We start from the raw sequence: 17006 nt of genomic DNA on the forward strand, positions 1-17006 counted from the left end.
CAGGATCAAGAAAGTGTTAGTGGTGGGAGGAGGCATGACTGGAGCACACCGTGGCCCAGCTATTTAGTGCTGTTGCAGAAGTGAATATTAAAACAATATTAAAACTGCTCTAATTTATGCCAGGAACTAGACCCAGGTGTCTCCACAATCCAGGATGTGTAAAGATGAACCAGGACTGTGTGAACTTCCCCAAGGGCCATTCCTACCCAGTTTAAGGCACCTTTATATATGCTGCTGGAGTGGCAACAGAGGACTGTAGGGCAAATGAGAATTGGGCCCTTTGCTTTTTATTTGATAAGGTGTATATTTCTTTGATAAATAATTATGCCTAACATCATCCCTATGAGGTAGGTGAAAACAACTAGTCAGCAGGTGAATTTAGGCCCAGGGAGATGAAGTCCATGGTCACAGACAAGGGTCCCAAGAGTCCTCCTGACTCTCACAGCTGACAATTTTTTAAGGTGGGAACAAAAATTGTGCATGGTGATAACAAGTTACCTAGGGGTGCGATAATGGCAGCTCATAGTGCCGCAGGATGCTGTTAAAGACCCTGCCCCGAACAATTAAATCGCCCTTCCCCCGGCCCTGGAGTAGGGTGACCAGATTTAACCAGGAAAACATCGGGACACATGGGGGAAGCAAAAAAAAAAAAAAAAGAAAAGAAAAAAGAAAGAGGCCGGAATTTTATCGGGACGTCTGGTCACCCTACCCTGGAGAGTCCCAAGCTCATGGCATTAAACACTCCCTACCCCCACCCCGTGGGCTTTGAGCCCCCTGTCTCCCCGCAGCACCCATTAGCCTTAAAACGCTGTGCTGCTGGCCCTCCTCCCCAGAGCTCTAACACCCGGCTGCTGCGCTGGCGACCCACCCCTTTGCAAAAGCCCTAGGTGCGCGAGCTCCGCTCTACCCCCGGAGCGGCACCGCCACGTGCTCGCTCGCCAGAGGGCCACCCCGGGCTTTGCTTCTCCCAAGAGAAGGCTCCTCCCTCTCCCTCACTCGGAGCCGCCCAGAGTTCCAGGCAAGCTGGCACATGCGCAAAGGCGCAGTAAACAGGCGAGCCAGCTCCTCCCCCTTACGGCCTTTGCGTGCCGCTCTCGAGTAGCGAGAGCGAGCGGTGGCGGCTGCGCAGTGGGGGCACATCCGGGCACTGGGGCAGGATGAATGCTCCTTTCCAAGATGGCGGCGGAGGGAGGAGGGAAGGAGATGAACGAGATTAAGACCCAGTTCACCACCCGGGAGGGGCTGTACAAGCTGCTGAGCCACTCGGAGTACAGCCGGCCCAACCGGGTGCCCTTCAACTCGCAGGGCTCCAACCCAGTCCGCGTCTCATTCGTCAACGTCAACGACCAGAGCGGCAACGGCGACCGGCTCTGCTTCAATGTGGGCCGGGAGCTCTACTTCTACATCTACAAGGGGGTCCGCAAGGTACTGGGGCAGCAGGGGGGCGGGAGAGGCCAGGGGCCCGACCTGCTCGGAGCACGAGGGGCGTGCCAGGAGGGACCTGCTTGGCTTCAGTGTGGGCCGGGAGCCCGAGCTGCGAAGGCCGGGGAGCCGGAGGCCAGGCCGGGGGAGTGGGCTTTGCCTCAGTGTGAGCTCAGCACTCTTCGAGGGGGGCGAGATCCCCCTAGGCTCGGGGCGAAGGGTGGAGGCACTCTATGGCCGGGAGCTGTACCTGCTCTCCGAGCCAGGGGGCTTGGATGGTGCCGGACCGTGGGGAGGGGGACTCTAAGCCTGAGGTAGAGGTGTAAGGGGGAGAGCTCTGAGAGGGAGGAGAACTAGTGTTGGGGGCTACCTAAAGGACACAGGACTGGAAGTGACTTCTTGGGTTGTAGAGTCCAGTCCCCTGCTGTGGTGGGCAACTATGTCCTATCATCCATTCATACATTTATAAAGCTACATTTAAAAGCTAGTTAAGTTAATGAACCCAGAGAGTCACCACCAGCAGCTAAAGTATGTTCCTGTGCAGCCCTTTCTTTGGCTCGTTTGGGCAGGTTTGGTAATGGCATAGTAACTCTGGGCTTGTCTCACCTACTGCTACAGGCTGAAGATTATGGGACTCTCTCTGAGGAGTGTTTGGTGTTAGCATGGGGCTGCCAAATCTCAGACAGGGTGGGGTTTTACTCTTATTTGGGTTAGGAGGAAATTTTTCACACTAAGAGTGAAAAATTAGAGGTCTAATCTTATAAAATGTGAACTAACCCCAGGTCTGTCTCCAGAGGTGTCCAGTACAGTGAACTGAGTCCTCTAAAGGCTGAAACTTTAAATTTATGATTATAACACACAGCAAAAGCTTTCATCATGAGAGAAGTACTGATGCAAAATAAGTCTCCCAATCTGTGAATGATATTTGGTGGTGAAAGTCTAATAGCTTGTGCATTAAATGGCTAGTATGCTATATTAATGGGCAAATCGTAGCTACATAAGTACTGCATATGTAATTGCTGTTTTGACTTTTTGGTACTCCATGGTGCCTTACTTCCTCGTGTTTAGTGAGGCATTCTGATAATTTGCATCACCAAGTGAACAGGTGTCACTTTTAATATATGTAAACATAGGCATAACCAATCTCGAAGTTTTATTGAGATATTATCTGTTTAGCTTGGGTATGTATGAACCCCCTTCCAATTACTATATTATGTGAGCACCTTACAATATTTAATGTATATATCCTCTGACAGTGTTGAGATGGAGGGAAGAGTTGTTATTCCCACTTTACAAATGGGATCTGAGACACAGAAGAGACTTAGTGACCTGCCCAAGGTCACTTGGGAAGTTAGTAGCATAGTAAGGAATTGGACCTGGGTTTACACAGTTCCAGGTGAATGAATGCCCAAACCACTCTTTCTCTTGCTTGATAATTCATGTAAAATGTAAGCACTAGCTAATTGCTGAGGAGAGTTAAGCCTAGTAAGGATTAGTTGGTAATGACTTGCAACTGAACAGACCCAATATGTGTTGTCTGATTGTATGCACTTGTTTCATACACACATTTGAATTGACATTTGCATAATTTAACTTAATTATGTGATGAGTCTTGATAATTTGGGGATGTTTTAAGTAATTGTGAATTAAATTTAAATATTGATTTGGTATTTAGGCACTCTAGAGTAGTTGATGTTATTGAACAGTTATCTGCCTATTCATGTTAAAAATATTTTTAATATGTCCATTTTATAATCCATAGTGGCCTTTTCTACATATGAGTCAGTGTGGATGATACTTCGTATGGTTAAAATCTGTCCATCTTCCAACCCTTGTAACTGTTAGGAGTTTATCATCTTTGAGTTAGTTTTCAGTACTGAATAATTGCAAACTTCTGCAACTGTTTTATTTAGAGCAGCTCTTAATGCAGCCCAGTTACAGGACATGTGACTCTTACCAATCTTTTTTAGTCATTTGTTATCACACTTAAAGTAAAGAGAAATCTAGAGGCTGAAAATATGCCATGAAAATAGGGAACTGAGGAGTTTTTAAGTGCCAGCTTACAACTTGTAAGTCTCATTTGCATTCTTCTAATAGCTTTTCCAGTATCTTTAATAAAACATAACTTTGTATTTGTGGGTGTAGCAGCAATTGAAAATCCTACTGTACCTACCTGCTGGATGTCTGTTTTGGGTTTTGAGACATACTATAAACATTATAAATATATTATTCTTACTTCAAGTAATACAGTAAAATATACTAGAAGTTTAGAATAGAATTTGTGTTTGAGTTAGTCAAAGCAAAGCAATCCAATCTTATCAATGACCTTCAGAACAGATACTTTTAATACCATAATTACTAACTTCAGTTTAAAAAGCCTTAAAGTAACAGCTGAAATATATTAAATGTATCCAAATTAAAGAAAAGATTATAGATGAGAGAGACTAGGGAAGTTGATCTGCCATACATTTGGAATATTGTATTCATTATGAATGTATCTAGAAACATCGATGAGCTTGAAATCATTATGGGCTGTGATTCTGCAGATTGGGGTCTATGGCTTTGGTTCTCTGTCTGTGTAGAAAATTGGCATTAGCATAGGAAAGATTGTCAGCTGACAGTTACAGCTGTCAGAATGATTAACATAATTTTCATAAAGAGAAATGCCGTTGGTTATAAAACTTGCTACTGCTTCTTGCTATGGTGTATAAGGTAGGTGAAAGAAGGAGAGCTCAATGGTAGATTAAACTAGAAGTGTAAAACACTGTCTTAAAATGAATAAATATAAACTGCTGTAAACTTCACATACAGCATGCTTCTAAAGTTGTCTCTAGACTAGAGAACGTTTAGCCAAGGCTAGCTAAGACTGATTAAACTTGGGTACTTAGCCTGCGTCTATGCCAGGAAAACGCCTTTAACTCAATTTTAGCAGGTTGAACTACAGTATAATTTCTGTTTGTGAACAGTGTTACTCTGAATTTACACTTGGAAGCGAGGCTTGGTTTTGTTTATGTGTAGTTTGGCTTGTATTATGTAAGCCTGACTTAAAATTTATTTCTCCAGATCAATTTAGCTAGATTAGACCAGTGATTATATTTCAGGTACTTTAAAATGTTAACTACAGCAAATGCAGGTTTGTATTTTAAAGCTGCAGTATAACTTAGGTTAAAAAGAAATTGCTAATTTTATTACCTCTTCCTGCCTTTTAAGCAGTCTTTAAAAAGCCTTGTTCCATTAGGTTCTGTTCCTGCAGAAGTCAGAGAAGGAAATGCCATTATCTTCAGAAAAAGCAGGGTCTTATTCCTTTTATTTGGTATGTGCCATGCTTTATTTAACCATGAAAGAGCTAGCAAAGTAAACAGATATTGCAGTGTCACACAGTATCTTTAGGGGAACATATTGTAATAAGTTTATATATTATTGTGGGCCAAGCATATGTGTGACTGTGCTCTGCTCCGTGGGAGAGGGTTCCACAACTCCTTCAGGAACTAAAACAGTGATTACAATATGCGTTATTCACCTTAAACACCTCCAAAGAGGTACATATGTACTGGTTCAAGGTGAGTTTCCACACACGAGGAAAACAAAGAAAATTTGGCTTTAAAAGGCTACATTTAAACTGACTCAAGGCCGCCTTTCTGATCCAATAGACAGGACCTTCTGTCCTAGAGCCTAAACTCTTGCAAAAGACTTCGGCCTATCAGAGCCCCGTAAGACTGATGGATGACTTCTGGTAAGCTTTTAGTGTGCATATAGGCACTCTTATTGATTTTAATGTTTTTTCTGTAATGCTTTTGCCTTAAGAATAAAGGTGCTTGCTTAGAAAGAGCTGTGTGGTAACTTGTAACTGATGGAAATACACTATTTATAGCCTTCGGAGAGAAAGCAAAGCACAGGTGCTGGCCATTAGGTGACTGGCTTGCTGGGGATATCACAGTGTAAGGTACGGAGCTCTGCAGCCTTAAAATTCTGGTCATGAGGGAGAAATGCAGGTCTCCTCCCAAGAGATGTGATGGCTGGGAGCTGAAAACTTTAAATGAGTCACCAAGGAGGGGGCATACAGGTGCAATTACTGTGAAACTGTGACAACTGTCTGGGAACTTCTGCAGGTTTTGAACTTTTGGTATATACTATACTTAATTCAGCCAGGGAAGAACTTGGAAATGGTTAAAATGGCTTGAAATCCCAATCTGAATGTGAGTCCAAATCACATCCCTAAAGAGTATTCCTTTAGGTTACTTTTCTTTATCTGGCTGCTTCCACATCCCAAATCAGCTTTGTTTGCCATTTCTGTTTTGTGAATTAATCTTTAGTTGTAAGTCTCTTTACCCAGGCCACTGAATTGTTTGTGTTGCTTTAGAGATGAATCCTATGTAAGGATTGGTGTTCCATGTGACACTGTGATGCTTTCTTAACCTGGTTTCTTGAAGGTAAAATCTGGAGTTGGATCCAGTGTCTAAGACAGGGACGGGCAAACTTGCCCCCTGATGGCTCCCCTGGGACTCCTGCCCCATCCAACCCCCCCCACCCTTCCCCCGTTTCCTGTTCCCTGATGGGTGCCCCATCCACCACTCCCTGTCCCTTGACCACCCCCAGACCCTCACTCCTGACTGCCCCCCGCCACCCCATCCAAACCCCTGTCTCCTTCCTGACTTGCGCCCCCCCCGCTCCCCGGGACCTCTGCCCCATCCAACCACCCCTTCGCCCTGTCCCCCGCTGTCCCATCCAACCCCCTGGAACCCCTGACTGCCCCCCCTGGGACCCCTGCCCCATCCAACCTTCCTGTTCCCTGCCCTCTGACCCCCCCGCCAACTCCCCTGCCCTTGATCCAACGCTCCCTTACCGTGCTTCCTGGAGCACTGGTGACCATGCAGCCCAGAGCACCGAGTCAGGCCACTGCTCTGCAACTGCACTGCCTGGCTGCCCAGAGTGTGGCGCAGCACGCTGAGACTGAGGGGGCGGGGGAACAGCAGGGGAGGGGCCGGGGGCAAGCCTTCTGGGCCAGGAGCTCAGGGGCCAGACAGGAGGGTCCTGCTGGCTGTAGTTTTACATCATCTTAGACCAGAGGTGGGCAAAGCTTGGAATGCTGAGAGAGAGACTTTGTCTGGGAAAAAAATGCTTCAAACCGCCTTAGAGGCTTTTCATAGCAAACAAGTAGGTTCTTCCAAACTTTCTCTATCAGAATATGTTTAGAAGTGAACTTGAGGAAGGTAGCAGGAAAGAATGAAATACTGGAAACTTGAGAAGAGCAGATGAGTTATATGCCAGCTATTTGACATAAGGAGGCTTTTATGCTGTATTTTCTGTCCCGTTACAGCAATCCAAAGCTCAAAAAAAAACCCCAAAAAAAAAACCTGTTAGTAGATTCTAACCTTGTCTTAAATTTAGATCCAATGGATGGGACGGTGAAACTGTATTTTAGTAAGGAGAAGCTAGGGTTTGATGCAACGAGGTGTGGCCATTTTAATGAAATACTTGGCTAGTTAATGACAGGTTTCAGAGTAACAGCCGTGTTAGTCTGTATTCGCAAAAAGAAAAGGAGTACTTGTGGCACCTTAGAGACTAACCAATTTATTTGAGCATGAGCTTTCGTGAGCTACAGCTCACTTCATCGGATGCATACCGTGGAAACTGCAGCAGACTTTATATATACACAGAGAATATGAAACAATACCTCCTCCCACCCCACTGTCCTGCTGGTAATAGCTTATCTAAAGTGATCATCAGGTTGGGCCATTTCCAGCACAAATCCAGGTTTTCTCACCCTCCACCCCCCCACACAAATTCACTCTCCTGCTGGTGATAGCCCATCCAAAGTGACAACTCTTTACACGGGCTATCACCAGCAGGAGAGTGAATTTGTGTGCGGGGGTGGAGGGTGAGAGAACCTGGATTTGTGCTGGAAATGGCCCACCTGATGATCACTTTAGATAAGCTATTACCAGCAGGACAGTGGGGTGGGTGGAGGTATTGTTTCATATTCTCTGTGTATATATAAAGTCTGCTGCAGTTTCCACGGTATGCATCCGATGAAGTGAGCTGTAGCTCACGAAAGCTCATGCTCAAATAAATTGGTTAGTCTCTAAGGTGCCACAAGTACTCCTTTTCTTTTTGGCTAGTTAAGTATTCTTGGGAGTGCTGGTATGTTCCTGTGGTTTTTGTTTTCACCTCAGCTTCTGGACTCAATGAGGCTAGTTATGTATAGCAATCTCTTGTTAAGGTGAAAGCTTTGTTGGAGGTGAAGTCCAGAGTTGTTTTGAGAGTGATCCCCTCTTTGGGTGGGGAGTGCTATCTGAGGCTCACTTAGGAGTGCTCTGGCTTATGTTTCCATCTTCAGAATAAATTTCTGTCCAAAAGATGACCCTTCTCTTGGAGGTCTATACTTGTGCACTTAGCGGCTGCAGTAGCTATGACTTTTCAATGGTTGCTGTGGTAGGGTGGCAAAGGGTTAAATAGTGGGTGGGTTCTGGTTGGATTGGCACGTTCCTTTGTACCTTTATGGTGAGCATAGGAAGACTATAGTTGAAAAATTATATCTTGCTTAGACCAGGTAACTGAGACTTGCCATCAGGTACATCTTGTTTGTGGACCACAGGTCATTCTTTGATAAAGGTGTTGTTCAGTTCATGTTTACAAGGTCAGTGGTGAATGACATTAACACCATATATGATCTAATCATAGATTAACTCTCCTGGTTTTGTACATATTACCAAGTTACAACTGAATTTAGCTAAGCCTTAAAGGCTAGACTCTCAAAGGGACTTAGGCATTGCAACACCTTACCCTGCTGCTCAGTGGAATCCTCAGCTCTAAGTTAGGGTCCCTATATAATAATGGGGAGAGTAAGGTGCTTAAGAAAAAGATTCACAAAAGCCGGCAAACTGAACAGATGCCTAAACTAGTTAGTGGGAAATGTTGAAGAGAGTGGCATAGCCTAAGCCCTATCATCCAAAGGAAATTAAGTGCCTAACTCAAGATCAGAGGGAGACACCTATCTTGGATTGGGGTTCACAACTGTGAACCCCCTGCTGGAGTTTGGCACCTAAGCAAGATTAGCTCTTTCTCATGAAGAAACCCCTTCCCTCACCTCCTTATAGCCAGTAGTCAGGACACATGCCTGTGATGTGGAAGACTGATTTTTCAAATTCTTGCTTTGCCTGATTTGGAGAAGAAATTTGACTTGAGTCTTCTATGTCCCAGTAAATGTCTTAACCACCAAGAATATGTCTGTCTTTCTCTTTGGCACAATAAATATTTAATTATACTAAGTAGAACAGTTTCAACAGGAGAGATTAAGATCTATCGCAGAATACCCAATAGCCTGGTGGTTGGGGGAGACCTGAGTATAAATCCCTGCTTCAGATCAGGTAGAGCAAGGATTTGAAAATGGGTATCCCATGTCTCAAGTGCCTTAACCACTGAGCTATTGGGTATTCTGAACAAACATGTCAGTTTCAGGGTAACTACACCAGTTTTTCCCCTTCTTGGTGCTTGCTGTTGGTGGACCATGATTAAAGGTTTCCAGCTCCCAGCTGTCACTTCTCCTGGTTAGAGATCTGCATCTCACTCCTTTCTGATGTGAGTTTTTAAGGCTGCACGGCTCCCTGATTTACACTGTGCTTCCCCGCAAGTTAGGCTGCCTAAACAGTCTTTGTTTTCCTTTCCCTCTAAAGACTATGACCAGTGTACTGCCCACAGTTACTTGTTACCCTGCAACTTCTTCTAAGTAAGCACATTTATTCCTAAGGGAAATTCATTAAAGAAAACATATTAAATCAATAAAAGAACCTACATGCATGTTAGAAAGCTTACTAGAGGTAACCCCCAACTTTGACCTAGGGCTCTGGTAGGTTTTAGACTTTAGTCATTGAGTTTAAAGCCAGAAGGGATCATTAGATCATCTAGTCTGATTTCCTGTAAATCACAAGACACGAACACCATCTGGCACCTGCACACTAAACCCAACAAGAAATGAGGCCAAAGTATTACAGCCTACAGGAGACTAGGCTATTATGTGCCATAGGAGAGACTGAAGTGCACCTTCAGAACCCACAACTGGGTTTTCCCTGTGGTTACAAGTTTATCTGCCTTAAATTGAGAACCAAAACGAAGGCTGGGCAGATCACCCATTTCTTTATACAGCTCAGGCCTTTGATCTTGGCCTTCTGTAACAGGTAATTGACAGTCATCCAATGAAATTAATAGGCAACAGGTTTAAAACAAACAAAAGGAAGTACTTAACACAACGCAGAGTCAACGTGTGGAACTTGTTGCCAGGAGATGTTGTGAAGGCCAAAAGTGTAGCTGGGTTAAAAAAAAGCATTAGATAAGTTCATGGAGAATAGGTCCATCTCTGGCTATTGGCTAACGTAGTCAGGGACACAACACTATGCTTTGAATGTTCCTCAGTCTCTTGACTGCCAGATGCTGGAACTAGACAAAATTATCACTTGATCATTGCCCTGTTTTGTTCATTCCCTCTACAGCAGTTGGCATCAGCCACTGTTGGAAGACAGGTTACTGGGCTAGATGGGCTATTGTTCTGCTCAGTATGGCAGTTCTTACGTTCTCCCCTTGAGGGAATAACTTTAAAAGACTGGGGTTTTGTATAACCAGAGTTGGGTAAGTTGCATTAATGTCTCCATAGTGATTACCCAGAAAGTCCACTTAACACTTATTATCGTGAAAGTCCATACTTGTCTGGCACATTTTCTGTATAGTCTTTTGAACTTCCAAATCTCACATCTCCCTCGAGAGGTTACGTATAATCCTGGCCCACCATAACAGGCCTTTCAAGGACATTGTAGGAAATTGCCATATGTGTCACAACACACAAGCCAATCACCCCCAAAATTCTGAAACTGGTGACCCCAATTATCTTGTGTGGGTTAGGTGTGCTCAGTCTTCTGGGCTGACTTTTGTTGTTGCATATTTACAGCACAATTTTTTTTAAATGGTTGTACTTGTACTCAAGAAACAGTGGGTTCATGTTAAATGTTAATGCTTAAATTAACAATTGGCAAGCTTCAGAACTGTTTGAAGGTTGGAAAGTATGTTGGAAATACTTTAAAATCTGAAATGTTGCATAAATATCTCAATTATTGTAGTTGTACTGTTTGTTATGGTTTAGGGTGATAGCCAGCATAGTGAAAACAGATATTGACATGAAACTCCTGTGCAGAAATGGTTTTAAAGCAGAAAGGTTAGGGATGTTACTGAGTTGTAATGTAGGACAAAAGTTGTGGAAGAACAGACTTTACTGTGCAGTTGAAATGTAGTTGACATAGTGTGAGATATCGGAAAGAATGTTCTTTCATTATGGAAGAAAGCGGTTCAAGATGGAGTTAAATTACAAACCTAAAAGGTACAAGTTTCTAGACTTGGTTTTGACTGTCCAGGTGGAAATTAGACTGACATTTTTCAAATTGTACTTAACCATTTTGTCTTGACTAGTGTGTCCTCTTGACAATGTAAATCCTAATGTTCGAGGTTGTATGGTGTTGAAGAGTTCAGTAAGGGCCACAGCACACAGTTCTTGGCTTACTAATGTCTGATTTTAAGTAATTTGGGTTCACTTACTTAGGGTTGAATGAAGAAATATAATATAATGCCAAATGCTATTCTGAACAAGAGTGTCAACTTCTTAAAATGTACTGCAGTGTACAAATTGCATGGGATTTACTGTGTGTGGCAGAATATGGACCTACCTTATTAAGCAAGAGGCGATGTCCCTGAAGATTCTCCAGACACAGAGCATAATTCTTACCCACTTCTATTAGAAAATCACTTTCATTAAGCTACCAAGTTATGAGAGTCTCTTGGGATATGTTTCACTTTGTAAAACTTAGAGAAGTTAGATGTCCTTTTATATCAGTGTTCTGCTATTACTGCTAGTTCTTCACTAAAAGATGCTAATAAGGGCTCCACATACTGAATGTCTTAAAAAAAATTTCATGAGTCATTTGTGGATTTTTAAATTCATGTAATGATGCCTTAAGGACACTTTGGCCTGCAACAAACAGTATAAAGAAATACTCTTACTCAGTAAATCTGTTAAGTTATTGTCTTGTACTAGAAAACATGGTGAGACAAACCAAAGTACAAGGAATTTTAAATGTGTTAAATTGTGTTGAAGGTCAAGTTTTTATTCTTTAGAAAATTGTTTTTTTGTTTCTGCATTTCTGTGTAGGATTAGTGTAGACTGAAGTTTTCCCAATAAGTTCAAATGTTATCTTTTTAAAGATAGTTCTGTAAAACATTAGCTGTACATAGAATCTTTCTTTCTGATTAAGAATAGTATTTATGTATATTCATACTACCATGAAGTTAGTGTTTTACTGCTATACGGTGGTGCCAAACTAGTCCAGCGGGACAAGGGCCAAAGGTGAGATGCATCAGAGGCTGGGAGAACTGCATAACTTCAGATCTGCCCTGCCCCACAGCTCTAGGACCATAAATAGGGCCATACCAAATTCACGGGCATGAAAAATGCATCAGGGACCATGAAATCTGGTCTCCCTCTGTGCAATCTAGTCTTTTTTGTGTGCTTTTATCCTATACTATACAGATTTCATGGGGGAGACCAGCATTTTTCAAATTGTGGGTCCTGACCCAAAAGGGAGTTGTGGGGGGGCCTCAAGGTTATTTTAGGGGGATCACGGTATTGCCACCCTTACTTCTGCGCTACCTTCAGAGCTGGGTGGCCAGAGAGCAGCAGCTGTTGGTTGGGCAGCCAGCTTTGAAGGCAGCGCCCCCGCTGCAGCAATAGCCCAGAGGTAAGGGTGGCAATACCATACCGTGCTACCCTTATTTCTGCGCTGCTGCCTTTAGAGCTGGGTGGCCAAAGAGTGGCAGCTGCTTACCAAGAGCCCAGCTGTGCAGGCAGCAGCACAGAAGTAAGGGTGGCAATACCATACCACTAGGGCCCTGCATGGATACAAATTTATGCCCGTGGGTGTGGATATCCGTGGAACTGCAGGGCTCTCCTGGGAACCACAGCGGCAAAAGGAGCAGAACATGGGGCCGCTGCTCCTAGGATCTGCCGGTGCAGGCTCCTTTGGCATGGCTGTACTGCCCCCGACACTGCCCACTGCGTGGGCACCATGCTCATCGGCAGCTGTCCCTGCTTGTGCTAGTGTGTGCAAGCGGCACACAAGCAACCAGACAGGAGCCGCAGACAGCTGCATGCCATGGCAGGGCTGGGGGCGGTACAGCTGTGCTGGAGGAATTGCCAGCGCGGGACACTGTCTCCTGGGAGCGGCGGCCCCACGTTTTGTTCCTTTCGCCGCTGCAGTTCCCAGGAGAGCCCTGCATCAGTGGGGGGTGCGGGCTCTGGGGTGGGGCCAGGGTTGAGGGGCTCAGGGCTGGGACAGAGGGTTGGGGTGTAGACTCTGGGGTGGGACCCAGGATGAGGGCTCTGGCTGGAGGTGTGGGCCCTGAGACTACGGTGGGGAGAGAGGACTCCCCCCAGCTTTCTCTCCCTGCAGCAGCACCTGGGCTAGGGGGAGGGAGAGGCACTTCTCCCCGCCGAGGCAGGTCCGGGGGTGGGGGAGAGCGCCTGTCTCCCAGCTGCAGCAGATCTGGGCCAGGGCTTGGTTTGGGCTGGGGGAAGGACGCTCCTCCCACGGCTGTGGCAGGTCTGGGCCAGGGCTTAGTTCAGGCCAGGGGAGAGACGCCCCAGCTGTGGCAGGTCTGGTCCGGGGGAGGGGTGCCCCTCCCACAGCCGTGGCAGGTCCGGGGCTGAGTTGGGGCCAGGGGAGGGACACTTCTCCCGCAGCTGCAGCAGGTTCGGACTGTGGCTGGGTTGGAGCTGGGGGAGGGGTGCCTGTCCCCTGGCCGCAGCAGGTCTGGGCTGGGAGAGGGGCGCTCCTCCCATGGCTGTGGCAGGGCCGGGCAGGTTCCCTGAGCGCCTGCACAGCACTTAATAGACAGCTGCGTGGCTGTGCAGCTTACAGGGAACTTAGCTATAGGGTCATGGGATAAGAACATAAGAACAGCCATACTGGGTCAGACCAAAGGTCCATCCAGCCCAGTATCCTGTCGGCCAACAGTGGCCAATGCCAAGTGCCCCAGAGGGAGTGAACCTAACAGGTAATGATCAAGTGATCTCTCTCCTACCATCCTGCTTCATCTTCTGACAAACAGAGGGTAGGGACACCATTCCTTACCCATCCTGGCAAATAGCCATTAATGGACTTAACCTCCATGAATTTATCTAGTTCTCTTTTAAACCCTGTTATAGTCTTAGCCTTCCCAACCTCCTCAGGCAAGAAGTTCCACAGGTTGACTATGCGCTGAGTGAAGAAGAACTTCCTTTTATTTGTTTTAAACCTACTGCCCATTAATTTCATTTGGTGTCCCCTTGTTCTTATATTATGGGAACAAGTAAATAACTTTTCCTTATTCACTTTCTCCACACGACTCATGATTTTATATACCTCTGTCATATCCCCCCTTAGTCTCCTCTTTTCCAAGCTGAAAAGTCCTAGCCTCTTTAATCTCTCCTCACATGGGACCAGTTCCAAACCCCTAATCATCTTAGTTGCCCTTTTCTGAACCTTTTCTAATGCCAGCATATCTTTTTTGAGATGAGGGGACCACATCTGTATGCAGTATTCAAGATGTGGGCATATCATGGATTTATATAAGGGCAATAAGATATTCTCCATCTTATTCTCTATCCCTTTTTTAATGATTCCTACCATCCCGTTTGCTTTTTTGACTGCTGCTGCACACTGTATGGACGTCTTCAGAGAACTATCCATGATGACTCCAAGATCTTTCTCCTGATTAGTTGTAGCTAATGTTTGGTTTAGTTCTAGGAGTAAGTGGATTTTGGGTACACAATACAAATGTTAAATGACTTAAGTCCTGATTAATAACTTTTTTTAACTGAGGAGTTTGCAGTATGTTAAACTGTTATGGGTGTCTCAAGATCTAACTGTACCAGAACTAAACTTGAAGAAACTGTATTTGGTGTCATGATTTAGGCTAAGATTTTGTCACAGATATTGTCACGGGCAAAAAAGAAAAATTAATGGAAGCTGTGACCTGTCTGACTTTTACTAAAAATATCTGGGACAAAATGGGGATCTGGGTCCCCACGCTGCCTGCAGTGGGGCTGCTGTGCAAGGGCTAGGAGCTGCTTGCAGCAGCTGGGGGCTGCAGGGTACCCCAGCTGCCTGCAGCTCTGGGGGTCCCCCCACTGCCCATGAGGGCTGAGAGCTGTGGGGTCCCCCCGCCTCCTCTGCCAGCCAGGAGCTGCGGGGTACCCCTTCAGCTCCAGGGGCCTGCAATGACCAGGAGCTTGGGGATTCTGCTTGCAGCTGGGAGCTGTGGGGTACCCTTGCTGCCTGCAGCTCGGGGGTTCCTCCACGGTGGCCGGGAACTGTGGGGTTCCCCCGTGGCAGCAGGCGTCTCTGGAGGTGGTGGGGGTACCCCTCAGCTCCCAACCACCACAGGCTGAAATCACAGAGGTTGCTGGAAGTCATGGCTTCTGTGACTTCTGTGACTAAATCGTAGCCTTAGTCATGAATGCCACCAAAGCTCCATCTTTTTCATTTCCATGACAAATGTGACTTAATTTTTCATAAATCATGGTCTTTGTAATCTACTGAGCAACACTCCCATGAATTGTAAAGTCTGGTTCTAAATGTCCAGGTGCATGTAGGAGAGTTACCTTTAAGTTTTAAACTGTTAGTTTAAAACCATTTTTATAGCCTCTGTTTTGCAGTAAGTTATCTTGCTGAAAATGTGACCTTGTGACTGCATTTTTCTGTACGTTTTTTCCCTTAATTTTTGCATTATGGACACCAGTCCTCTGAAGATGTGCTAAATAACTTTAAAAATTTCATTGCGACTTCATGCATAAGTTGCTAGCAAGTGTTCAGTTACATAATTCAATGATCTGAATGCTTTTAGGGGTTCTTGAACTGAGGGTTGTGACTTCTCAGAGGGTCATGAGGTTATTACGTGGGGGTCACAAGCTGTCAGCCTCCACCACAAACCCTGCGTCACCTCCAGCATTTATAATTGTGTTAAATATAAAAAAAATGTTTTTAATTTATAAGGAGGGATCGCACTCAGAGGCTTCCTGGGAAAGGGGTCACCAATACAAAAGTTTGAGAACCACTGTGTTTAACAGCTTGGTTTACTAGGGTAATTGTTAACTATAAAAATAAATTAAACAGAGTATTGCAGCTCTACATGTGTTGCTAGACTGCCTCTTTCAGATTAGGACAGAAGTTTATTAGAATGAACATAGATGGATTTGTTTTATTTTACTAACCGTTTCCAAGATTTCATTTTGCAGTACTAGAATTCTTTGAGTACATGGAGCCTTTTCTGATGGTGGGATGAGCCAAAGCACTGAAGTAGGAAGTTACTTACATCCTGACAAAATGAAAGGTGCATGCCAGAAAAGGTTATCCCAAAATCAGGCCCATTTAGTATTTATTATATGACAGCAATACAATTCAAATCAATATAGCACCTTTCATTTCAACACTGGCAAATGTCTAAGAGCATTTTAAATTAGCAAAATAAGTCAAAACATTACCTGTTAAAATTAATTTACTGTAAGGTTGCATGGTATGATGTACGGCCACCCTCACTTCTGTGCTGCTGTTGGCGGTGCGGCTGGGGTGAGCATCCAGAAAGCATGGCTGCGGAGCCCCAAAGACTGCTGCCCAGCACTCAATCCCCCATCTAGGGGCTGTGCCCCCGTATCTAGCTCTCCTCCAGGGACCGTCCCTAGCCACCAGTCCCCCGCACCTACAGTCTGTACCCCATGCATCGGCTGTATCCCCTCGCTGTGCCCCAGCCCACCTTGGCTTCATGTAGCTCAGCAGTGCAGCCTGCCCTGCCCACCTGCTGCTGCGTCCTAGTGCTGAGGAGCATGCTCCAACCAGGGTTACTGGACATGAGATCCTCTGGGGTTTGGGGGCACTGAGCACCCTGGCCTCCTGACAATGCTTCTGGGCCCAATCTGTGCCACCCTGTTCTCCCTCCCTCCCCCAGCTTTGCGCTGGGGAAGGTGCCCCTCTTGCTCTGTCCTAGTTACAGCCCTGAGGATGTTACATGGGCCACAGCTGGGTGCTGATTGGGCCACAAGTGTCCCATGGTTTGAGAACCGAGTCAGATGAACACTTAAGAAATTACCATTCTGTAATTGTTTAGTATTAGCTCTATATCTCAACAAGTGACTTTAGGGAAATTCTAGCTGTTTGTATTAAATGTGTTTTTTTTCTTACTTTCAGATACAAAACCATCTACTTATATCCACATCAAATTAGCATATTAGGTTAACCTGCATTTCTTAACTTCATCAGCTGAATTTTGACCCTTGAACAAATTTGTATATACCCGGATGAAGCAAAATGTGTATGCTAAAAAGGCTCTTCATTTGAAATAGTGACTTGTTAGTGCAGGCATTTAAAAATTCACTTACCTGGGGCGAGAAGGAAGCTTTCCCAGATGAGTTAGACAAGAGCTAAGTCTTTCACATCCATTTTCCTAACGTGGGGTCTCTATCTAGTTTAAAAATAAAATAAAATTCATTAACAAGTACTTCTCCCAGTCCTGAT

General features: G+C 45.1%; 1 protein-coding gene across 5 annotated transcripts in view; it reads left to right on the forward strand.

Moving 5' to 3' along the window:
* The first annotated feature begins 1153 nt into the window (after positions 1–1153).
* Positions 1154–17006, forward strand: part of WDR20 (WD repeat domain 20) — a 71499-nt gene continuing 55646 nt past the window's right edge. For all 5 annotated transcript variants that reach the window (XR_014712020.1, XM_084630790.1, XM_084630791.1 and 2 more), the window contains exon 1: positions 1154–1425. Coding sequence is in view for 4 of the 5 variants with exons in the window: in XM_084630790.1 (XP_084486916.1) it covers positions 1162–1425 (264 nt within the window). In the remaining variant the exon portion in view is untranslated. The remainder of the gene's footprint in view (positions 1426–17006) is intronic.

Source organism: Lepidochelys olivacea, assembly GCF_965140295.1.
Source record: "Lepidochelys olivacea isolate rLepOli2 genome assembly, chromosome: 6".
Classification (NCBI taxonomy): Eukaryota; Metazoa; Chordata; order Testudines; family Cheloniidae; genus Lepidochelys; species Lepidochelys olivacea.